Source organism: Gossypium hirsutum, chromosome A03 (genome assembly GCF_007990345.1).
Source record: "Gossypium hirsutum isolate 1008001.06 chromosome A03, Gossypium_hirsutum_v2.1, whole genome shotgun sequence".
In the NCBI taxonomy this organism is placed as follows: Eukaryota; Viridiplantae; Streptophyta; class Magnoliopsida; order Malvales; family Malvaceae; genus Gossypium; species Gossypium hirsutum.
In genome coordinates this window covers 14,701,655-14,727,661 of record NC_053426.1, presented here as the reverse complement: position 1 = coordinate 14,727,661, position 26,007 = coordinate 14,701,655, and the positions used below count along the sequence as shown (strand labels likewise).

At 32.2% G+C, this 26,007-nt stretch overlaps 2 protein-coding genes across 2 annotated transcripts; both read left to right on the top strand.

Annotated features, from left to right (window-relative positions):
• The first annotated feature begins 14,227 nt into the window (after positions 1–14,227).
• On the top strand, positions 14,228–17,100 carry LOC107947347 (cell number regulator 6). The gene is made up of 5 exons (XM_041108863.1): positions 14,228–14,440; positions 14,531–14,632; positions 15,398–15,512; positions 15,817–16,082; positions 16,657–17,100. Exons 2-5 carry the CDS (start codon positions 14,531–14,533, stop codon positions 16,876–16,878), a joined length of 705 nt encoding a protein of 234 aa, XP_040964797.1. The 5' UTR covers positions 14,228–14,440; the 3' UTR covers positions 16,879–17,100.
• Positions 17,101–18,063: 963 nt separating this feature from the next.
• LOC107947348 (structural maintenance of chromosomes protein 2-1) lies at positions 18,064–25,743 on the top strand. The gene is made up of 21 exons (XM_016881989.2): positions 18,064–18,221; positions 18,307–18,659; positions 18,820–19,500; positions 19,681–19,824; positions 19,938–20,228; positions 20,308–20,493; positions 20,572–20,736; positions 20,829–20,888; positions 21,055–21,117; positions 21,301–21,392; positions 21,641–21,737; positions 21,878–21,994; positions 22,110–22,328; positions 22,723–22,863; positions 22,937–23,104; positions 23,181–23,365; positions 23,514–23,607; positions 23,684–23,772; positions 23,933–24,158; positions 24,734–24,808; positions 25,356–25,743. The coding sequence occupies exons 2-21, from the start codon at positions 18,342–18,344 to the stop codon at positions 25,473–25,475; spliced, it is 3,531 nt and encodes a 1,176-aa protein (XP_016737478.1). The 5' UTR covers positions 18,064–18,221; positions 18,307–18,341; the 3' UTR covers positions 25,476–25,743.
• The last annotated feature ends 264 nt before the right edge of the window (positions 25,744–26,007 follow it).

Below are 26,007 nucleotides of genomic sequence, written 5' to 3'. Positions count from 1 at the left end.
TACTTAACTTAATTAACCCTGATAATGAATTATTGTAATGTAAAACTTAATGAGTAGTTAGTTAGATTTCTTTGTTGCATGCTTGTCAATTAGGAATTACTTTGTCCTTGAACTCTCTTGGGTTCGATCCTTGGAATACTCGAGTGTTCCATTGTAACACTAAAAATATTACAACTCGACCTGTCACACTTGCAGTATACCGCCTTATCATTAATTGTTTTTGTGTTGATCCTCAACCTTGGTGCAAGCACAATGGGGCGCAGTTAATGTGTTTATTGATATTTTGAAAATCTTGTAACAAGGTCTTGGTAGCTTAGATAAATAGTTAGGATACGGTTGACATACCAATAGGGACTCTTGATTTGTACTTCAATACTCTTGTTACTTGTATTTCGGTGGTCCTTCTCCTAGTACTTTAGTTTATCCTATTTTGGTCTTCGAACACCTATTCTTCGGCATTCCTATTATTGTAGTTCCGGGTAACTCGTCCCTAGTATCCCTATTTATTTTTCTACGCTTACTAAAGTTTAATTTAAATTGATTTCATTATTGTATGAATGAATTTTTGAAATTGTCAAATGTTTTTTTTTTTACTTATGACCTTTATGGAAGTAAACTAATTTCTGCTTTTCGAACTGTTGAATAGATGCTATTAACACTACTTTTAAATGCTTTATAAACCATTGTACAAAGTCCAAATTTTCGTTTAAAAGGGTATTAGCTTTAAAGAAATTAAATGGAAAAGTAAACATTCAAGAAAGTGGTGTAACAAAACATCTAAACAAATTGTGGTATAATTAAAACCCTTAATGTGTTATTGAGGTGAGTAAATAATTGTGTAAGTCCTTAGGGATGAAAATTGAAAAAGGTGAGATTCATAAATGAATCAAATGTCAGAATTGGAAACACATGCATAATGGGAATCGTTAATAAATCATCAAACTATAAGTTGAGCTTAACTTGCAAACTCACATGAGAGGTCTAAAATAGTAACAATATGGCTTAAATAAACTTGAAATGATGATTCATCTAAAGGACTCAAGGTTAATAAATACTCGGGATAAAGTTTGATTATCCTTGCTACTTACTAAGCTTTATAGCTCACGTATTAGTTGTTTAAAACATGTAGGTATGGACTTGTCGAGAAGTTTCTATGATAGCTAGGGAGCATCGCATCATCCAATGATCCTATAAGGTTGTTTTTCAAATGTTAAAGTGTAATTTGTCTTATATTAGTGGCTTGTATACTAAATCTCGTGATGAATATGAATATTGTAATGTGAATAGCATGTACTTAGAGCATCAACTTGTATAAATATGCTTATTTCATAAGTCAAATAATACTTGAAACTTGGGTTATGGTGTAGTGGTGGAAGACTTAATAAATTAGTTAAAGCTCAAGAATATGCAAAAATTGTAAACAGTTTCAATATCACCTATGACACAACTTGTGTCGCCTAGGTGACAACTTAATGAAATTATTATTATCTACATTAACACTTGAGTGGTGGCTTGAGCCGTCTGACCGGCTCTTTAGCGAAGAAAAAATAAATCTAGTACTGCTTAGGCGGGAGCTTGACAACTTAACGTACCATTACTCTTTTTTGTTTTCCTTAATTTCTTATAAATTTCTTAAGAATTTGAGTAACCTTTGACAAATTAAGTAACATTCCCATATTTTACAAATTACCTAGTTCTTTTGTTTTAATTGGCATTATAAGATTTTTTTTAATTTGTTTTGGAAGCATAAAATTCATTTTGAATAGAATTTAAATATTTTTCTATAATTTAATAAAAAAATGTTTTATAACTTTATTTTCTTAAATAAAGTATTGGTTTTGCTCCAAAAATGCCATGCTAGTGTCTCACGTTTGTATCAATCATTGGGATGGGTAATGGGTGTTACAAGCATTTAATATAGTACCTTTCATAATGGTATATAATAAGGAAAGCTCAGTCATGGTACTTTAGTGGAATGACTCCATGACTAAATCATGTTGTAATTAATAGACGAAGAGTCGGAACTTAATTACAAATTATTTGAGCCCTAATAATATATGTCAAATCGGTCCCTCTGCTAGCTCGTTATAATATTAATGATTTGCAATACTGGAATTGGCACAATATCGCGAAGTGGCCGCCCTTGCTCAATTTGGGTCAGACCTTGATGCTGCGACTCAGGCATTACTCGACATAGATCCAATCTATTTTATCGAAACATGTGATGAAGGGATTTGCTTTGTCCACCGAACCCAATTTTTATTTTTTAGAAAAAAAAACACACACACATAATTTTCGATAACTTCTTGCTGCCTCTTCCAAAAATTCCCGATTTACTTTTTGTTAATTTACCGGCTCTAAGAAATTTGAAGATGAGAGCAGGTTCCCATTCGAGGAGCGCAATGGAAAGTCAGCCTTTGAGGGTTCATGTCCGAATCAGGGATGTGGTAAGGAAGCGTAGCAGCTCAATTTCAATCGATGATATGAATATGTGAACCGACGAACTAGAGAAATAAATCACATGCATTACTATCTACAATGAATGCATTTTCTTGCTATGAAAAAAAGACGATTTGGAAATTAAAGTAATTTCTTTTAATTATTATTTAATTATTTTAATTAAATAATTGAAGTTCAAATTGGAAATTAAATTAATTATGCAATCATGGTTTAATGAGAACAAAAATTAAATTAATTTACTCATAGATTTTAATATGGTAAAGTCGTCATAATTTTAACGGGATTAGAATTGAGTTGAAAATAATTTAAATAATTAAATGAATAAATAATATTTTGGGCATAGGAAAAATATTTATTGGGTTGGATAAATTATATGAGTTGGTTTAAATACCAAATAACACATATAATTGACCCGATATATAACAAGGCCCAACTAAGCTCGACTTAGTAGTAGGGAGGCAAACCCTAGTCCCAGAGAGGGCTGTCGCCGCCCTTTCATGTACTCTCCTAGTATGAGTCGATTTTTCTATTTAAATATTTTTATTCGATCACACCTTGCTCTATTGAGACTCTTGTTATTTTCTCTAGATTAAGGACTAGGTAAAAAAAATGCACTTCACTTGCGTTGATATCCTATCAAAATATAGTCAAGTTGTTTTCTCAAAAATATTCTATATTTTGATAGAGTTCGTCTTCGATTTTTAGCTCTTGAAGTTTTTACAAATGTTTTCGAGCTCACACTCTAACAAGCAAATGTCAAGATTAGCAAAAAAGATCAAGTGGCAACCACAAACGACTAAGTCTGTGTAATCTAAAAACACAAGTATAATTCACGTAATAGATTTATTCTTATGAATATCACAACTAATTCTTTTCAAAGAAAAGTTTTGAACTTCTGGTATGCATCTTGACACTGTTTTCAAAATGAATTTTCCAATACTAATACTTATATAAAATATATAAAGACAATTTAAATTCAAAATAAATGTACAATATTTAAACTTTAAATATCAAATATTTTAAAACTTCAAATTTACCATTTCAACTAAAACTTCACTAATATTTTACATAAATTTTATTTTGATTTAATTCAAATTATCTAAAATTTAAATTTTTAATAAGATTGTTGAAATTGAATGAGACTTTTCCTTCTCCCAAAACTGCAAAAAGAACGAAAAATTTGTAATATTATATATATATATATATATATATATATATATATATACACTATAGCAATTCGATGTTTCAATATAAGGAAATATTCTTATGTGACATATTTAATAATTTGTTATTATATAAAATTCTCACGTGTAATTATTAATTAATTAAAATATAATTAAAGATTTAGAATCATTTAATTTTAAAAATACAAAATCTCCATCATGTATTAATTATCTAATAGACCTATCTTTTAAAAATGCTATAAGTTATTTCTTTTTCTACCAAAAAAATATTATAGAAATTATATTTTAAAACGTAAGAAAAAAAGAAAATTAATTTCCCATCCTACATTATAATTTAAAAAAAACATTTTAATTATGGCCTACATTATATTTTAAAAGTTGAAGTGATATTAAATAAAAAATAATAATACCTAATATAAATCAAAAGATGCAAAACAATTATTTAAAAGCATGCCTATTATAATATTATTTAAGAAAGAAACACTCATACTTCATTTCTATTTTCAAATTTAAAAATAACCTTAATATAAGAATTTATATTATTTTTAAAATTCAATCTCTAATATACATATTTAACCAAAATAGGAAAATTGTGGTTTTAAAATATAACATTATAGAATTATTCCATCACATACTGTAACACCCCTCACATAGCTCGGTCGTCGAGCTCAAGTTATATAATGTTACTACAATTATTAGAGCATTTCACAATCAAATTACAACAGTAATTCATTTTAATAATCATTTATTAAAACTAATGCATGCATGATACATAATACAAACAAAATCAAATCTCAATCGAGCTTACGAAAGTTCTAAAGTTGACTCGAGTATGAATAAGGACCAAACTGTATACTTTTCAAAGTTTGAGTACAGGTAACGATATCCTGGTCAGGTACCAATACCGTTAATAGCTTTGATGTTTCAAAAATCAGTTTAAAATCCATAGGTATCGATACCAAATTAGGTATCGATATCGTTTTGGTATTCTACCAATTTCAAAATTGAAAACAAACCAATTTTTTACCAGTACCTTCAAAAAGTATCGTACCTTGAAAAAGATAAGTATCAATACTTACATGGGTATTGATACCAATTTGACATTCTGTTTGTTTAAAACATTGTTCATTTGGTAGAGTACTGATACTTTTATACATGGTACCGATACTTATCACTAGAAAGTAAAAAATCACATTTTGGTACCTTATCATGCTCAAACCAAAACCAAGTCAAATGATGTTTTAAACACTTCCAAACCTAAATAACACTAATTCAAATATGCCAATATTACCACAAAATATCCACACTTCAAGCCACAATTCTAACATGAAAATTTGACCTATTATAATTGGCATCAAAACACATTACTTACCTAAACACTTAACACCTATTCAACCTTACCATTCATCATATTAAACCATGACATTTTCATGCCAATTCAAACACACCAATCTCATCTTATTCCTCAAACATCCCATATTCAAAATTAACCATTCACATACTTGGAATATAACTTATCACCATGCCATTATGCACATTTATACATCTAGCTTATGACCTTCAAGCCACATAGCATTAATATTTAAAATCATGAATATTCAAGGTAAACAAATATTCATTAAGACTTCTTAGGTACATGCTATGTAATTGAGTCTAGAACGATTAAAAGATTACCGAATTGAACACTTGATATTGTAAGCTCCAAAGTGATCCGATCTCCTCGTTCAGCAAAAGATAACTACAAATAGAGAAAACATAACAGAGTAAACATTATGTATGCTTAGTAAGTTCATAGGAGTTAAAACAGTAAACTCACCTTAATTCACAACTAACATATGAATTTAGCTACATGAATATAATTTCCTGTTACCATATTTCACAATAACAAGGTAAGTATGTCAAATAACCAAGTCATAAACATTTCAGTCAGTACAGATTAGTCCCATCCAGTGCCATTCAATCAAACTCGTCAATTGCACCCCATTACATCATTTCTGTATCATATAAACATTTCCAAAAACAATACATATCATTATTTAGTCGTTCCCTTTTTCATTATTCAATTAGCCCGATGAACTATAATAAACATATACAGATACACGGGTAACCACTAAAACACACCAGATTGCTCGTTTGAGCAATAACTCCAAAACACACCTAAGCACCGAAGTGTTAATCTAGTAGGCATCATCTATCATAAGACAATACATCCCTCCAAAACACACTAGGGTCTCCGTAGAGAAAATCACTAACAATGGTCTTCGTAGAAACAAGACTCGGTAATTTGTAACAAATGTTGGATTTCGATTTAAATATTGAATTCTCTATAAATCAGTATCATCTCATATCATATCCTGTATAGCACACAAATAACCCTATTGGCATGCCAATTGTACTCTATCCTTTCTTATGTTCATCCGGACACATTTAACTCAATAATTTATTTCTCACCTTTTGTACTATGTTGCATACAATTCAAAAGATATTCAAAGTATATAATTTCATAATTCAAACACATACATTGCATTTATATATACAACTATACCCTATGAACTTATCTAGCAAAAACAATTGTTGAGTACTAATCCGTAATTTTCCTTTTTCCTCGATTATCTACCAGTTGATTCAAATCTTGATCTACCTTGTAATTCATTTCAATTTATCAGTTTAAAATGTCTTATAACAGTTTATTTCATGCACATAACAGTCTAATTTCATTTTACAAATTTTTTTTTAATTTTTACATTTTATTCAATTTAGTCCCTAAAATCGAAACAATCATAACTTTCATAATTAAGTCTCATTTTTCTATCCAATTTCAATCACATCCCTCTAAATCCCTATAATATCTATAATTATAGAAATTTCATGTTAATAAATATTTTTATTTTAGTCCCTATGTTCAAAACTAATAAATTTTACTTCACAAATTAGTCCTTTTACAAATCTAAGCTTAAAAACTAACCATTTAACATCAAAAGCTTCAAAATTCATCAATGGAAACATTCCAAAACTTTAACAGTTTTACGATTTAATACCCGAGCTAGCTAAATCAAGCTCCTGAGATCTCAAAAATATAAAAATTACAAAAAAGCAAACTTAGAATGACTTACCATGCAAGGCTGATTGTATTGAAGCATTCAACAATGGCTTCTCTATTCTCTTTGAAGTATATTCAGTCAAGAAAAGAAAAACTAAAGAAGATGACACTTTTTCTATTGTTTAAACATATTATTAGCCTTATTTTTAACATTATTTTACATATTTTTAAATTAAAAATATGCGTTAATTGTACACTATAATGACAAATTGCTTAATTTCCATTTAAATCCTTGGTTCAATTACCATTTAAGCCCTTTAATCAATAAAAATTTATATCAATTAACTTTTATGGTTTTTAAGATTTAGTCATTGTACCTTAATCACTAACTGTTCAATAAAATTATCAAACCAAATTTCAATATAACTCTATAATAAACTCATAAATATTAATAAATAATATTTATTGATTCAATTATCGAAAAATAGATTTTCGGAACTACCGTTTCCTGCACCACTAAAAACGAGCTGTTACACCTACAATAATGTTGTCATTGTTTCCAAGGACAAGAAATAAGAAGTGGTAATTATTTTTAGTTTAAATATATATTTTTAAGATGATTGTTTTTACATCAATTTTATTTTATTCATTATATTCATAGTATTTAATTTAATGCAGGAAAAATGTAGAAAACAGTGAAACTTAAAGTCAATATTATAATTAAATTTAATTATTTTAGTCGATAATATTAATACATATCCCATGCATAATCCATTAGAGGAGTTATTAACTGTGATCTCAAAGAATAGGGATAACCACGCTATAACTTGAGAAATTGTACGATAAACTTTCCTGTTCGGTTTTTAACATTCTCGCCAATTTGTTTTAAATGCCAATTACCATTAATGTTAATAATGTAATATTAATACTAAACTTGTGTCAATTAACTTGTGTTGTTTTTTTATATATTAAATAAAAAATGCATGAATATAAACACTGCCAAAAAAAGTTAAATATTTTTACCCACATAGACACACTACATATTTATATAAACACTTTAATAAATTCGAAAGTTAAAAACATTTTCAATATTTTGAAAATTTTTTAATTAATATGTTTAAAATGTTAAATTAAATTATTTTTAAAAAAAATTTGTACATTAATTTTTTTAACAGAATTTAGAAAAAAATATTTTAACAACATATTTAAAATAACTTTAATGTTTATAAAATAAAGAGAAATTGAGAGAATAAAGAACAAAAAAAATATGAAAGCAACAGAGAATGAACTTTATTGATCAAAAGGGATGATTCCAATGCTTTATCAGAGTCTCTATTTATAAGCATAAGAAGTATAAAAGAAATAGAGATTTAATTCTAATAACTATTAGAATTTAAAGTACATCAAAACTTTATCTTTATCATGATGGACATTCACTTAATAAGATATTCATAAAACTCCCCCTTGGATGTCTATTGGTAGATAATGTGCCTCGTTTAAACCTTATTAGGAAAAACCCTGTGGGATAAAAAATCTAATGAAGGAAAAAGAGTACACAATTTTCTATTACAAGCTGCCTCGTTAAAAACCTTTACTAAGAAAACTCAATGGGACAAAACATTGATTAAAGGAAAAGAGTACAACTTGTTTTCAAACTCCCCCTGATGACAACATTACATTACTTCTTTGACTCAACGCATTCCAATCTTGTGCAGTAGTCTTTCAAATGTTGAAGTTGGTAATGTCTTAGTAAAAAGATCTGCTAAATTCTCACTAGAATGAATTTGTTGAACATTTATATCACCTCATTTCTCAAGATCATGGGTGAAGAATAATTTTGGTGAAATATGTTTCATTCTATCACCTTTGATATAGTCACCCTTCAATTGAGCTATACATGTTACATTATCTTCGTATAATATAGTTGGCATCTTTTCCTGTAAAGGTAAATTACATACCTTCTGGATATGTTGGATCAATAACTTAGCCAAACACACTCTCGACTTGCCTCATGCATTGCAATTATTTCTGCATGATTTGAAGAAGCAACAGCTAATGTTTGCTTTGTTGAACGCCAAGATATGGCAGTATCCCCACATATAAATAAATATCCTGTTTGAGATCGACCTTTATGTGGATCCGATAAGTATCTAGCATCAGCATAGCCAACTAATAGGGATTTTGAATCATTTCAATAAAATAACCCCATATCAATAGTTCCTCTGAGATATCTATTTAATTCCATTCCAATGTTTACGTGTTGGAGAAGAACTAAATCTTGCTAACAAGTTTACAGTGAAAGCTATATCAGGTTTTGTGTTATTTGCAATATACATCAATGCCCCTATAGCATTTAAATATGGTACTTCATGACCAAGAAACTCTTCACCATTCTCGTAAAGACGGAATTGATCTTTATTCACATCTAACGATCGTACAAGCATCGAAGTACTTAATGGGTGTGCTTTATCCATATAAAATTTCTTTAATATCTTTTTCGTATAAGTTGATTGATGGACATGAATTCCATCTTTTAAATGATTGATTTGTAAGCCAAGACAAAACTTTGTTTTTCTAAGATATTTTATCTCAAATTCTTTCTTTAAACAATTTATTGTGTTTTGGAGCTCTTCAAGAGTTCTAATAATATTTAGATCATCAACATAAACAGCAATTATCACAAAATTTGATCCAAACCTTTTTATAAAGACACATAGACAAATTGAATCGTTTTTGTAACCTTCTTTTAACAAGTATTCACTAAGACGATTGTATCCCATACGTCCAGATTGTTTTAATCCATATAAATTTTTTTTAATATGATCGAACAATTTTCCCGAGAAACTCTATATCCGTCAGGGATCTTAAATCCTTCAGGGATTTTCATATAAATTTCACTATCAAGTGTGCCATAAAAATAGGCTATAACAACATCCATTAGATGCATGTCAAGTTTTTCACATACTGCCAGACCAATTAGATATCTAAACGTGATTGCATCCATCATAGTAGAATATGTCTATTCATAATCAATGTCGGGCCTTTGCGAAAATCTTTGTGCTACAAGTTGTGCTTTATATCTTACAACTTCATTTTTTTTATTTTGTTTTTGCACAGATATCCATTTATATCCTACCAGCTTTACACCTTTAGGTGTTTGGACTACAGGCCCAAAAACCTCACGTTTAGAAAGTGAATTTAATTCTGCTTGAATTACATCTTTCCATTTCGGCCAATCTTTTCTATTTCCACATTCATAAATAGATTTAGGCTCAAGATCATCATTTTCTTTTTCTACTTCAATAGCAACATTATATGCAAAATTGTTGTCGACAACTATATTTTTCCGGTTTCATCTTTTCCCCAAAGTAACATAACTTATCGAGATCTCTTTGTTATTATCATTTTTAGGTACCTGAATCCCTTCTGGGGTTTTATGATTATAATTAATTATATCTTTGGCCTCTTCTTGGGAATTTATCTCCATAATATAATCACCTTGAGTATTTTTTCCTTTCCTTTTATGAGGATTTTTATCTTTGGAACTAACCGGTCTTCTACGCTTCAGGCATTGATTACTTTTTTTTGCACTAATAGTTTGCTTATTGGGATATCAATTCATATTAGAGCATTTTCAGCTGGTATGTGAGATTTTGTAATTCTCTTTAGGTTAGTAAATGAATCTGGCAGTTGATTGGTGATGTTTTGCAAATATATGATCCTTTGAACTTCTTGTTCACATTAATTTGTACGAGGATCTAATTAAAATAACGATGATCCATTCCATGTAATTTCTTTTACCAACTGTATTTTCTCTCCCTCTAATGTTAGGAATATTGTTTCATTAAAGTAACAATCAACAAATCGTGTAGTAAATAAATCTCCAGTTAATGGTTCAACATACGTAATTATAGAAGAAGATTCATAACCAACATATATTCACAACCTCCTCTGAGGACCCATCTTTGTTCGTTGTGGTGGAGCAATTGAAACATATATTGCACATCCAAAAATTCTAAGATGGGAAATATTTGGCTCTTGACCAAAAGCCAATTGCAATGGGGAGTATTTATTATAACTTGTTGACCTAATGTGCATAAGTGCTGTTGCATGCAAAATAGCATATCCCCAAGCTGAAATAGGGAGCTTTGTTCTCATAAGTAATGGCCTAGCTATTAGTTGGAGGTGTTTGATAAATGATTCGGCTAAACCATTTTGTATGTGAACATGAGCTACAGGATGTTCAACTTTTATCCCAATTGACATGCAATAATCATTGAAATCTTGAGATGTAAACTCACCAGCATTATCAAGACGAATAGTTTTTATTGCATAATCAAGAAATTGTGCTCTTAATCGAATTATTTGAGCAAGTAGTCTTGCAAACTCCTGGTTGCGAGTCGATAATAAACATACATGTGACCATATACTAGATGCATCTATTAATACCATAAAATATCTAAATGGTCCACATGGTGGATGAATAGACCCACATATATCACCTTGAATACGTTCTAGAAATGGGGGAGATTCAATCCAAACTTTAGTTGGTGATGGTCTAATTAACAATTTACCTTGAGAACAAGTATCACAAGAGAAAATTTTGAATTCAAGAATCTTCTGATTTTTTAATGGGTGCCCAATTGAATTCTCATTTACTTTTCATATCACAATAGATCTGGGGTGGCCTAACCGGTCATGCCAAATAGTAAACGTATGTGGTTCTACAAACTTCTGGTTTGTAGTAACATGTGTCTCAATTGCACTAATATGTGTATAATATAAACCTGATGAAAAAGTAGGTAGTCTTTCCAAAACACATTTCTTTCCACATTCAACATTTGTAATATATAGATATTCAATATTTTTCTCATTCATAGTCTTAATATGATATCCATTAATACGAATATATTTAAAACTCAATAAATTTCTTTGAGACTTAGTGGAAAATAAAGCATCATCAATTACAAATTTTGTACCTTTAGGTAATAATAAAATTGCTCTTCCAGAGCCTTCAATAAGTTTTGAACTACTCGAGATTTTATTAATATGAGCATCACTTATTGTTAAATGAGAAAAATATTTTCTCTTTGAGTATCGTATGTGTTGTAGCACTATCAGCAAGATATATGTCTCCATTGATTTTGGATCCAACAAAATTTTGTTGATCATTCATATTCTTCAATATATATATAACATTAGAAATGTTGCAAATATTTATTGAATATGTATAACTTTCAAAATAAGTAAATAAATAAACATACTTTTTTTTTTGGAATCAAGAAAATTAACATATTTAAAATAACATAATAACACCAACTTATTCCTTATGCAAGAAAATGAAACATACTTAAAAACAATATAAAATGCTAAAATAACACCAACTCTTCTAATGATTCTCAAAGAAATCTATCACATCAAGGTGAATTATATCATTAAGGCCATGAATTACATCACCCTCCTTTTTGCCTCTATTTCATCATTTTTAGATATAAAATTTGTCTCAATATTATTTTTCTTCCTTTTAATAGATGCTGGATAAAGTTTCACTAAATGTTCAGGCGTACGACCCAATGTTCCCTCATACCATATCGGTACCATAAATTCTCAATAACCTTTGAAGGATTATTTTGACCACCTCTTTCTTGTCCTTCATTGCTATTCTTTTTCTGGTGGTTAGAAATATCACTATTATGAACACCATGATAGTGGTTACTAGTACGTCCTCGACCACGTCCCTCACTACGTCCACGGCCACGACCACGATCGAGACCTTTATATTTTTCATTTCCATATTTACTATGTACTGCAGCATTCACTTCAGGGAGTGGTGCAGTAGCAGTGGGACGAATTCCATGATTTTTCATTAACAACTCATTATTTTGTTCAGCCACTAAAAGGCATGAAATCAATTTAGAATATTTTTTAAAATCTTTTTCACAGTATTGCTACTGTAGAAGCACATTAGTAGCATGAAAGGTTGAAAAGGTTTTCTCTAACAAATCCTTATCAGTTATGCTCTTTCCACATAATTTTAATTAAGAACTAATTTTGAAAAGTTCTAAATTGTATTCACTTATAGTTTTAAAATCTTGTAACTGTAAGTGCATCCAATCATAACGAGCTTTAGGGAGGATCACCGTTTTCTGATGGTCAAATCTTTCTTTCAAATTTTTTCACAACTCAAGAGGGTCTTTCACAGTGAGATATTCCACTTTTAATCTTCATGTAGATGATGACGGATGAAAATAATTACTTTTGCCTTGTCTTGGTTAGATGCTTCTTTATTTTCTACTATAGTATTTCCTAGACCTTTAGCATCTAGGTGAATTTCAGTATCTAACACTCATGACAAATAATTTTTGCCTGAGATGTCTAGGGCGGCAAGTTCAAGTTTGACAAGATTTGACAATATAATTACTAAAAAAAACTAAAAAAATATTAGTAAAATAATAGTAATCATATTATTTGTCAAATGTAATTATAATAAAGTATTTAAGAAAAAAATAGGAAATAAAATAAAATAATTTGTGATATAAAATTTAGGATTACCTTAAGTCGATAGAGAAATTAAATTCGATTCCTCCGAAGAACTTTAAGTAAATTGCTACACAAGTTTAAACCCCTCTTTTTTTTGTCAATTTTTGGGTAGCCAAACAACCAATTTGAATGCTAAGTGAGAAAAATAATGAAAGTAATTCAATAGGGGATTAGAAAATGATATAAAGCAATTGAGGTATGGGTTATCAAATGAAAAATAAGAATGAGGCGGGTTTAGAAAAAAAATTTGAGAATCGTGCTAATAACGTGTTATAAAATAAAGAGAAATAGAAAGAATAAAAAACAAAGAAAATATAAAAGTAACAGAGAATGAACTTTAACGATCAAAAGGGATAATTACAATGCTTCATTAGAGTCTCTATTTATAGGGATAAGAAGTATAAAAGAAATAGAGATTTAATTCTAATAACTATTAAAATTTAAAGTATATCAAAGCTTTATCTTTATCATTATGGATATCCACTTAATAAGATATTCATAATATTTAAATTTTTTTAAAAATTATTAGAAATTTTACTTAAATGTTTAAAATTAGATTAAAAACATACTACAATTTTTTAATTAAAAATGTATAGAAATTTAAAACTATTAACATGGTATTTTCGGATTATTTAAAACTATTTATAAATATTTTTTTACAAAACTAATTTAAATTTAAAAAATTATATAAAATGTATTTAAAATATTATAAAAATAATTATATTTAGAACAAAATTTAAGTTTTTTATATATTATTTATGTAAACATTTTAATTTTAAAAAAAAGTTTAAACTAATATCTAATTAAAAAATCATTATAAAAAAATAAAAAATGAGTAAATATTATTTTCATTGATATATAAATAATATAATCAGTCCGATGGGTATCCAAATTAGTAAGTAGTCAATCTGTGAAATTGACACGTGGGAGCTTTCGCTTTCAACACGTAACGTCAGTCTGGTCCGAACCCGGTTCTTAACGAAGTCCAGGGGAAGGGTTAGGTTGGTCATTGGCGCCGGGTGCGTGCGGGCGCTAATATTGGCATAGTCTAATAGACGAAACTGTAGACACCGAGAGACTCGAGAGACGTAAGTTAAACTTGGAGAAGAGACGAAATTGTAGTTGACCCTTTAACCATTTATTTCTTATAAACCGAATCACTCCTTCGGAGATTTTGATAATTCCCCCATCTCCCTAGATCTCCTACATTTCGGAGGTTGTAAGACTTTGAAGACTCGGCTATGTACGTACGCCTCCTCTTTCTTTTTCAATTTAATAATTTTTTTCTTGTTTGCTTTTGGATCAGATGGCGGACGCGCAATCCAGATACGTTAAGCTGACAAAAGATCAGGTACCTTTAGAGGATATCCAACCTGGTGAACTTAATCAGCCCATTGATGTTCCTCAGGTCTCTCTCTCTCTCAAAACGATTTTATTCTTTTCTTCTTTTTTTTTGAATTGTATATAGAGAACCTTGTTGCTTAGAATTTTGAAATTGCTTTACCATGTCACTTTCTTTAATTATTTACTGAATGCTCACTTTGGTGATATGAGAGGATGGTATAGCTATTTTTTTAGGTTGATAATTATAGTCTGGAAACCAGTTTGAAAATCGGGGTAAAGATTTGTTTGAAATCCACCAAATTTGCGCATGACCTATCAACCGTTGGAAGCGTTGTTTTGGGGACACTCAGATCTGTTTGGAAGACCGATTCTAAAATGTTTGTCGAACGTTTTAATGGTTTTTCTCGGTGTGCATAGGAAGCATAATTTAGTCAGTAGATCTTTTACAAACTTATCTGGCTGATTGCTGAATTTAGGACCAAATCTTCCACTAATTGAGTGATTTAGGATTAAAGCTTTTATTTGTGTCTAAGAAGTGCTAAACTTTTTTTTATTTGTAATAATTAAGGGTTTCCTTTATTTATATTTTCTATTTTTTATGAGCTTCACTCGCCAATTAGATAGTAATGGAGTAATTATCCCTTAGATCTTGTTCCTCAAGAAAATTATGAACTTGTAAGGGTTGATAATAGTTATTAATTTATATAACATAGTATGATACAGCTTAGGACCCTCCCCCCCCCCCCGCCCAAAAAAAAAGAAAGCTTTTTTTTTTCTTGTTGGGAGATGCACATTGGGATATTCTCTTATCTTTTGGATTGTTTCTTAGTTGCATGTCCGAAAGTGCAATGAATGTGGACAGCCTTTACCTGAAAATTTTGAACCTCCTGCTGTTGAACCTTGGACAACTGGAATTTTTGGCTGTGCTGAAGATACAGAAAGTTGTAAGTTCATATGTCTTTACTTTGTCAAACAATGACTTTGCCCTTGTTATTTGTTGAGAAGCTCTAATTAATTGTGTAAGAATGTTTACATACTTGAATCAATAAACAAATTTTTATGTATGTTAACAGACTCATTTTCCGATTGCTTGATGATTGTAAGCATGTTTTATACGAGTGTAACAGAGGGAGAAAACTTTTATAAGGAAGCTGCTGTAATAAAATAGTTTATCCTAGGACACTTCTATGCTATTATCCTTCATTAAAGCTATTGTGATTTACATTAGCATATTGATTTGTGCTGCAGGCTGGACGGGACTATTTTGTCCATGTGTTCTATTTGGGCGTAATATTGAGAGCTTGAGAGATGATACGCCCTGGACTACACCATGCATTTGTCATGCTATTTGTGTTGAAGGTGGCATTGCATTGGCAGTTGCAACAGCTTTTGTCCATGGTATTGAGCCGAAGACAACATTTCTCATTTACGAGGGTTTGTTGTTTGCTTGGTGGATGTGTGGAATATATACTGGCCTTTCTCGGCAATCCTTACAGAAAAAGTATCATCTCAAGGTAGTATCTAATCTTTCGTTGCCCATATGCACTTATTATTAATGCAAAACAAGCACAACCTTCTAAATATAGACTATCCAGTTTAAGTAGTTCCAAAGTGGCACAGTATTTTATCAAATAAGCACGTGTACTATCATAAAATAGAGTATTACTTGGTCCAACTAAACTAAACATGGTTTTTATGATCAGCGAATTAGCTTATATCCATAGAAGTAAATTTGAAGAAGAAAAAAGGTTTGACTTAGAGTTCTATCTAACAATTTGAACGTCTTGAAACCTTTTGTTTCTGAATATTATCAATTGTAATTTAGTATTGATTAGTAATTATTCTTTGTCTCTTACCAAGATTACTAATTCACTAGCCTGTTGTGTCTTTTGGCACGGACTGTGGAGAATGATGTTGGTTCATATTCAAATTAATTTGATATCCATGCCTGAGTTTTAGTTGCTGACATTTGAATTTTCAATATGTCTATTAATTTGTACCGGTATCCAGTAGTAAGTTTGCCCAAAAACAGATGGGAGTAAGAGCTTCTACTTTTAACATTTTCTGACTTGTATTTGTTAATTGCAGAATTCACCCTGTGATCCTTGCATGGTGCATTGCTGCATGCACTGGTGTGCTTTATGCCAGGAGCATAGAGAGATGAAGGGACGGCTATCAGATGACTTTGTCATGCCAATGACTGTTGTCAACCCTCCTCCTGTTCAAGAGATGACCGCCAATAATGAAAACCAGGATTCCACACCACCACCCTCTGGGACTAGCACAAACTTGGAGATGCAAGCTCTCTAAGTTCCGGCATTCTTAGTAAAAAATGGCGCATATTGTTGAATGATTTTTGTGTTGGAGGGATTTTATTTAAATATTCATGCCTTGTTTCTCTGTAGAATTGGTTAGTCTTCAGAAGAACTTTTCCATACTCTTCTCATGGTACATCTATTGACACTGAGAGATAATTCCCTAATCAGCGAGGCATTTGATTTGCTATATATATACAGAGATGCCGTTACTTCATTTTTAGTTGTTTCATTGTACATAATCCTTCATGATTTTTTGTCAATTGCTATCACCCCATTGAAGTGATACCTGGAGATTTGCAGTCTAAGCCATGTCCATGCAAAACCAGCATCAACATTTCAACCAACCATAACATGTAGCAGTAAGATTTTAGAGATTTTATATCAAGTGCTAAAGTTTATGATTTTTTAAGTTGTATTTACTGATGATGAAAGATGTATAAACCAGGCATAGCAATTCGTGTATATTGAATTTCGCTTTCCATGTTGTATTAATTTGTGCATATATAAATAGAACAGAAAGTATTATGTCGGGTAAGTGTCAAAATTTTAGCCTCAGTAGGATACATATATATTAGGCATTGTTTTAGTAATGTTGATTGTCAAAATCTGTCATGTCTTGTGTGTTTGCGTCTTCTTGAAACGGATCTGGATTGTTGGAAGACTGAGTGTTGGGTTATGAACTTTCGTTGGACCTGCAAGGAAAGGATGGACTAAGGTGGAGTTGGCACTTCAATTCGGACGGGATGGATGGTATTAAATCAATTTAGGTTTTTTTATATATATTAAATAATAAAAAATTAAAATGAATATCATAAAAAATTTAAATTATGAATTTGGGTTTTAAATATTAACAGGTATTGGGTTTTAAATTTTAATGGGTCTAGACTTTTAAGAGTTTCAATAGATATTTGAGTTTGGATACGTAAGGTTATGAACTTTTGGTTTTATGTGTTAGGGTTAAACTGAAAACCAAATGAATTAAGTCAAACACGAAAGTTGATTAAACCAAGAAACAGAATAAACCAAAAGAAATCGATTTTTTGAGTTGGATTGTAAATGAATTTGGGAAGTAAAACCTAAAAAGTAGGGTGGGTGTTGAGGCCCTGTAGTTGGGGCGTGAAAGAAGTGATAAGAGGGCCCAGGGCATCCTCCTCCGCGATATATTTATATTTTTAAAACAATTCTGACATCTGTATTTCCCGCTCTTTCTTCAGTTTCTCAAAATTTCAGAATTTAAAATGACCTCAAAGCCTTCCCATTTCTTACTTTTCTGCTAAACCTTCATTTGTAACTCACTCGCTTTTTTCATCTGAAGACCTCCAAAGGGCAACCCAGGTAAAGCTAATTGCAATATCTCTACTTATTTTCTTCACAATCCCATGCGATTTCTCTCCATTTCTCTTGTCCTTTCAAATTATAGGATTTTCCTTCTCCGAGTCCCGCAATTGAGGCGCAATGTACATCAAGGAAATATGTTTGGAAGGGTTCAAATCCTACGCCACGAGGACCGTCGTCCCTGGTTTCGATCCCTTCTTCAATGCCATTACGGGTTTAAACGGGTCGGGGAAATCCAACATTTTGGACTCGATTTGCTTTGTCCTAGGTATCACCAATTTGCAGCAAGTTCGAGCTGCCAATCTTCAAGAGCTCGTTTACAAGCAAGGCCAAGCTGGAATTACTAAGGCAACTGTCTCCATTATTTTCGACAACTCCGATAGATCTCGGAGTCCACTTGGTTATGCGGATCACTCTGAGATTACAGTAACTCGACAAGTAGGTCACGAATAAATCCCCCCCCTTTATTTCAGTTATAATTTTATTTCAATTTGAATTATTCTTGCAAGATTTCCCGTTTCTTTAGTTTTAATTTATATGATTTCATGGAACTCTTATCTTTTTTTTTTAATTGAAAATATATTTGAAACCTCTGCAGATTGTAGTTGGTGGGAGGAACAAATATTTGATCAATGGAAAACTTGCGCAGCCAAGCCAAGTACAGAACCTTTTCCATTCGGTTCAACTTAATGTTAATAATCCGCATTTTCTGATAATGCAAGGTCGCATCACCAAGGTTTTAAATATGAAACCTCCTGAGATTTTATCAATGCTTGAAGAGGCTGCTGGAACAAGAATGTATGAAACAAAGAAAGAGTTCGCATTGAAAACACTCGAGAAGAAACAGAGTAAGGTAGATGAGATAAATAAGCTTCTTGATCAAGAAATACTGCCTGCTTTGGAGAAGTTAAGAAAAGAACGGATGCAGTATATGCAATGGGCTAATGGGAATGCGGAGCTGGATCGACTTAAAAGGTTTTCTGTTGCTTATGAGTATGTTCAAGCAGAGACGATTAGAGATAGTGCGGTTGGTGAAGTGGAAAGGGTAAAGGCAAAGATAACTGAAATTGATAATGATGCAGAAAGAACAAAGGTGGAAATTCAGGATACAGAGACAAATATATCGAAGTTGACTGCTCAAAAGGAAGCTACTATGGGTGGAGAAGTTAAAACCTTGTCTGATGAAGTAGATTCACTATCTAAATCTCTAGTGCAGGAAGTGTCTGTGCTGGAGAGTAAAGAGGATACTCTCAAGGGTGAGAAAGAGAATGCTGAAAAGGTTATAGATTTCTGGCCCCTAGCTCTGCTGTTTCTTTGGAATCGGCTCAAGCATTTTAATTATCTAACATAGAGAAAATCTGTTTTATTTTCTCTTGAATTTGTTTCGTTTTTATCTGCTTTCTAGTGTTTTGTTCCTATTTTCACATAAAAGATTGATTTTAACATTTAGTTTTCCCAGATCATTCACAACATTGAAGATTTAAAGCAGTCTATTGAAGGTAAAGCTATTGCACTGCAAAAGTCTGAACAAGGAGCAGCTGATCTGAACAAGAGATTTGAGGATCTTTCTAAGAGTTTGGAAGATCTTGAAAAGGAACACCAGGTAAACACTTGCTATGTCATTGTTTTTCTAATTATAATTTTATAAGCATTTTATTTCTTGCATTCATTTGTAAACCAAATGTTTTGAGGAAGTTTGTGTAATGAACATGGCAGGCTGTCCTAGCTGGCAAGAGCAGTGGAAATGAAGAGAAATGTCTAGAGGATCAACTAGGAGATGCCAAAGTTGCTGTTGGGACTGCTGAAACAGAATTGAAGCAGCTGAAAACAAAAATTAGCCATTGTGAAAAGGAGCTAGGAGAGAAAACACGCCAATTAAAGTCAAAGCGTGCAGAAGCAGTTGATGAGGAGAATGAGCTTAATTCTAGGAGAAAAGGTTTGGAAAAAGTTGAAATTGAGTTGGAAAATCTTCCATACAAAGAAGGCCAGATGGAAGCATTGCAAAAGGTTCCACTCCTCTCCCTTATTGGCGAACTGTCTGAATTTTCTTTTGGCTAAATCTTTTTTAATGGACATACTTTTCTAGGACCGTGCATCTGAGTTGGAGCTCATCCAGAAGCTGAAAGATGAAGTACGGGATCATTCAGCACAGTTAGCAAATGTTCAGTTCAATTATCGTGATCCTGTGAAAAATTTTGACCGGACAAAGGTGAAAGGAGTGGTTGCAAAACTAATAAAAGTGAAGGATAGCTCAGCAATGACAGCCTTAGAGGTTGACAGCATGTGAATGATATTTTTCTTTTGTTGATTACCATTGAATTTTATGGTAACCCTTCAAATCAACTTGTAGGTTACTGCAGGTGGAAAGTTATTTAATGTGGTCGTTGACAGTGAAAATACAGGAAAGCAGCTGCTTCAGAATGGTGAACTACGAAGAAGAGTAACAATTATACCTTTAAACAAAATCCAACCTAATAATGTTCACCCTAGGGTTCAGCAGTCTGCTACTAGATTGGTTAGTCATCGCCGTTCTTTTAAATCTATTACTATATTTTCAAATCCGTCCCTTTCTATGTTTTGATTTCACATTATATAATATATTTGTAGGTTGGCAAGGAGAATGCAAAGCTGGCACTTTCTTTGGTTGGCTTTGATAAGGAATTGGAGGTATGCTTTGAAGAGGCTCTACCCTTATGCTGCATGATGTCTATTGACAATTTCTAGATGAGCTGAGCTATATACTTTGAACCTCTATACGCAGTCAAAGAAAATTGTTGGTAAATTTTTTTTGTTCAATGTTGTCTTGTTCTGAAAGTTTTGAATGATATTGCAGAGTGCTATGGAATATGTATTTGGTGGCACTTTTGTTTGTAGAACCACTGAAGCTGCAAAGGAGGTATGTCTATATGAATGTGTCCAACTATTTGTTCTTTGAACAATGTAAAACACTTCACTTCTTTTATTCTTTTTTGGCCGTAACTTACGTCGAAAGTTTGCCTTCATCCTCCGTCGCCTCCGGACTGCATGTACTGTGAATTCAGTTATGGTTTTTCTTTTCAACTCAACAAATCTTTTGTAGGTTGCTTTTAATCGGGACATTCGTACTCCTAGTGTCACCCTTGAAGGTGATATATTTCAACCTAGTGGTCTCTTAACTGGTGGAAGCCGCAGGTAAATAAGTAGGCTACAAGCATTCCAAGATTTTTGGTTCTCGTAGAACGCATATGATTTATTCTTTCTATCTCTCCATCTTCTTCTTTTTGAAACTAATCGTTTCATTTTGCTTTTGGAGTGGGTTGGCTGGGAGCAATTAAATTGATAAATGAATAATTTCTCCTTTTAACTTCTTTGTCGAACACTACTTTTTCCAAGTAGTTTGTATATATGTATTAATTAAAAATTGATATAATTTTCCACAGGGGTGGTGGTGATCTTCTAAGGCGACTTCATGATTTGGCAGAGGCTGAATCAAAACTTGCAGTGCACCAGAAGAAGTTATCAGAAGTTGAAGCAAAGGTATTACTTTAACAGCTTCTTCTCTTTCCCAAATATGATTGTGAGGGCTAGATAAAAAAATTGCTAATTGAATGATAACGCAATAAATCAGCTTTCCATTGTATTTTATTTTGTATTACCTTCAGTTTTTGATCTTGTAGATTGCAGACCTTCTGCCTCTTCAGAAAAAGTTCACGGACCTTAAAGCACAGTTAGAACTTAAAATGCATGACCTTTCCTTGTTTCAAAACAGGGCAGAGAAAAATGAGCATCATAAGGTTTTGCACTTCTCTTTTTTGTTTTTTAACCAATCAGTTCAACTCATTTAATTCAACATCCTGATGCTTTTGGGAGTGATTGGTTTAATTTCTCCTTATTTTTGGTTGCAAGTAGCTTGCAGAAATGGTAAAGAGCATCGAGCAAGAACTTGAACTAGCAAGATCAACTGTTAAAGAAAAGCAGATTTTGTATGAAAAACTTGTTAGTACAGTTTCAGAACTTGAAAAATCAATTAGGGATAATGATAATAATAGAGAGGGCAGACTTAAAGACTTGGAGAGGAAGATTAAGGCCACAAAAGCTAAAATGCAGTCAGCTTCAAAGGATCTCAAGGTAAAATCTTAATACTTTTCTTTTTGTTCTTCCCGTAACCATTTCGAGGAAACAAAGGTTCAAATTATTTTGAACTTTTTATGCGATGCTGTTATATTTTAGCTTCATATCTGAGGTAGAAAGAGGTTATGGTAAATTTGTGTAGATATTTTTGGACTTTCAGTAATGTGGTTACAGTTATTGACACTACCAATCTTTCTTTTCTCCATTTCCATGATCATTTACTTCTAGTACCCAAAATCCTTTTTTCTTTTAGAGGGGGTGGAAGGCCTACTGTCCTTTTTTGTAATTGATAAATGTTTGTCCTCCCTAGAGCTTCAAGTTTTTTGGTTTTCTTTTCTGTCCAGATAATGTTGGCTCATTCATTTATGAAACTTGCTTTGTGTATTTTTAGGGGCATATAAATGAAAAAGAGAAACTTGTCATGGAACGGGAGGCATTCATACAAGAACAATCATCTTTAGAGAATCAATTGACTTCTTTGAGAGCGCAAATTAACAATCTCAATGTGGAAATGCAGGAACAAGTGGCCAAGGTATTTGCTGATTTTGTTTTCAGTCTTGTTTTATTCTATGGTATAAAATTCATTTCCTCTTTCTGTGGTGCAGGTTGATTCCCTAAAAAAAAATCATGACCAGTTGCAATCTAAGTTGGAGTCTGCTCGTTTAAAGATGAAGGAGTGTGATTCTGAAATTAGCAGTATTCTTAAGCAGCAACAAAAACTTCAGCATAAGCTTAGCAACGTGAAGCTTGAGAGGAAAAAGTTGGAAAATGAGGTAATTTTATTTGGTCAGCCATGTAGGTGTCCTGACACTTGAGGCATTTAAATATAACTTTGCTTTTTTTGTTTAGGTAAAGCAAATGGAGATGGAGCAGAAAGATTGCTCCACGAAAGTAGACAAACTGATTGAGAAGCATGCCTGGATTGCTACTGAAAGGCAACTTTTTGGCAGAAGTGGGACAGATTATGATTTTGCATCCCGTGATCCTCATAAAGCAAGGGAAGAACTTGACAAGCTTCAAACTGAACAATCAAGGTATGCAGAATTAGACCAATTCTGTTTGCAAATATTTCATGTTCATTTAGTCGAGAACAGTTTAATACTTATCATCTTCTGCTATTATGAGAATGGATTGCTCACTTGGTTTGATTGGATTATCATTTTGTGCTCCCCATTCATGAAGCCTTGAAAAAAGAGTAAATAAGAAAGTGATGGCGATGTTTGAGAAAGCTGAAGATGAGTATAATGATTTGATGTCGAAGAAAAACACTGTGGAGGTTGGCTGCTCTCAATCTCTATTAACGGGTTTTTTTAGCATTTCACTCTTCCTTATCCTATTGTTTCTCTGCCTAGAACGACAAATCTAAAATTAAGAAGACAATTGAAGAGCTAGATGAGAAGAAGAAAGAAACACTAAAGGTCACTTGGGTCAAAGTTAACCAGTAAGCATTGCTCTCTGATATGTTCGGTTTCTTTCTGCTTTTACTTGGTGTCGGAATCTCATTTTTCAGATGTTTTGTTGATCTCTATGATGGTTCTTTTGATTTTGGGGTTTCTAAAAGACTTATCTTGCTTCGTCCTTTGAAATGCACTTTTCTTCAGTGATTTTGGGTCCATCTTTTCTACGCTGTTGCCGGGAACTCTGGCAAAGCTCGAACCACCAGAAGGCTGCAGCTTCTTAGATGGTCTTGAGGTCCGTGTTGCATTTGGTGGTGTTTGGAAACAGTCCTTGTCTGAGTTGAGTGGAGGTCAACGGTCTCTACTTGCACTTTCACTAATCTTGGCTCTGCTGCTGTTTAAACCAGCTCCACTTTATATACTTGACGAAGTATGCTTTTTTATTTTTCTTCCGATTTGACTTTACTGCCCACACAACCATCTGCATTCATCCCAAATTAAGTGACTTCATTTTTTTATGAAAGCGGATTCATTGAAGTACTTCAATTTGATTACTTCTGAGTTCTGATATGATTTAGAAGTCATACTTTTTCTACTCCTTTTAGTTGGTCTTATTGAGATTTCCTAGTGGCATCTTCATATTGACCCTCTGCCAGATCCATACAAAGTTTCTGGTAATTATGCTATGCTTTAGATTATTACAAATAGCACAGTAGCATGAAACAAGAAAATACGCAATTGTAGCCTGATATTTGAAAGATTGTTTAGACAAGCTGGACTTTGAAGTAATTTCTGAATCTTTTATTTGATCAGTGGATTTTAATTTTGCATCTCAAAACGCTTGAATATGCAAACTTGCACAACCATAAGCTGTTTATTCTCCTGAAATTGTATTTTTCTTGTTTTGCCTTTTCATATCGTACCTTTTGTTTTGTTTTCAGTAAATTATTGTTCATTAAATGACACTCAAAGTGATTAACCGCTTTATGGGAATGGTTGGAACAGGTTGATGCTGCACTAGATCTAAGCCACACTCAGAATATAGGGAGAATGATTAAGGCTCACTTTCCGCACTCCCAGGTTTGATGAGTCTTTGTTATTCCCCTCCCTTCCTGGAAATTCTAGTTTCTAGAATTATAAAACTCTAAAAGAAAATTCTACAATTATAAATTGCGCACTCATTTGATGCCTTAAAATATATCTGCAGTTGGCTCTGTTGATAACGAACACTGAATTGTGAAACTAAAACATGGATGAAAGTATGTTTTATGATCATTAACTCTCTCAGTAAGGCAATCATTTTTTGCATCGACTGATTGTAACTCTGATTTCCCGATGCTAAGGTTGCCTTGGCTACAGAGACTATAATAAGTCTAGGAGTCGACAGTCATTAGTTTTTTATTTGTTTATGAAACTATATCAACATGGATGTCCGATGAAAAATGCGTGGTGGTTTTTATTAGGGAGTAGCGGATACATAATCGTGTTAAGTTATAGGTAATGACAATGGGTTTTGGATGCATGCTATGCTGGCCAACTTTGCATTGGATTATAGAGGTGTAAAAAATATATAAGCCCTAAACAAATTCTTATGTATTGTGGGCCTAATTAGTTATTGATCTTGCAGTTTATTGTTGTTTCACTGAAAGAGGGCATGTTTAATAACGCCAACGTTCTTTTCCGAACAAAATTCGTGGATGGTGTTTCCACAGTCCTGAGGACCGTTGCATCTAAGTCTAGCAGGTGATCGTCCAGTCCAACGACAAATAGAAAAACAAGTGAAACCTCTTTCCAGTGAATTTCAACTGAGAAGGCCGGAAGCCTGCTACATGATGTACGTATGATTGTATAAATTATGGAGTTTGTGTGCGAGTGGAGGTCTAGAAATCCTTGACCATGGTAACTTCTCATATTTAAGATGCGTACTTGGTAGTGTATGTTCCAAGTTCTATACACCAATGTTTCTTTATTCATATTGAGTATGCAAGTAGCAGAACTGGATCTATTTGGACTGAGCTCTTCAGTAAGTGTTCTACTTACATATATGCATTGGATTTAACTGTGAAAATGAAATGGTAGTTATATCAATTGTTAGTAGTACTGATTGAAACAGTACTTGCTTTTTTGAGAGATCAGGCTTTTTGACGTGGAAGCTTGGGATTTAACTTTAAGAGTCCAAACATTTAACTTGAAGTTTATGGCTCTTTCTTGCAACTCAAGTAACTTCCGGCAATAGTAATTTTCAGATCAGAGTTCTTGGATTCTTGGATTCAAATTTG

Excerpts from the sequence above, each read along its gene's own strand:
- LOC107947347 (XM_041108863.1), top strand. The coding sequence starts at position 14,531 with ATGGCGGACGCGCAATCCAGATACGTTAAGCTGACAAAAGATCAGGTA. Across the intron at positions 15,513-15,816 it reads TGCTGAAGATACAGAAAGTT|GCTGGACGGGACTATTTTGT; the intron begins GTAAGTTCATAT and ends TTTGTGCTGCAG. Across the intron at positions 16,083-16,656 it reads AGAAAAAGTATCATCTCAAG|AATTCACCCTGTGATCCTTG; the intron begins GTAGTATCTAAT and ends TGTTAATTGCAG.
- LOC107947348 (XM_016881989.2), top strand. The coding sequence starts at position 18,342 with ATGTACATCAAGGAAATATGTTTGGAAGGGTTCAAATCCTACGCCACG. Across the intron at positions 19,501-19,680 it reads AGAAAGAGAATGCTGAAAAG|ATCATTCACAACATTGAAGA; the intron begins GTTATAGATTTC and ends TAGTTTTCCCAG. Across the intron at positions 21,118-21,300 it reads CCACTGAAGCTGCAAAGGAG|GTTGCTTTTAATCGGGACAT; the intron begins GTATGTCTATAT and ends AATCTTTTGTAG.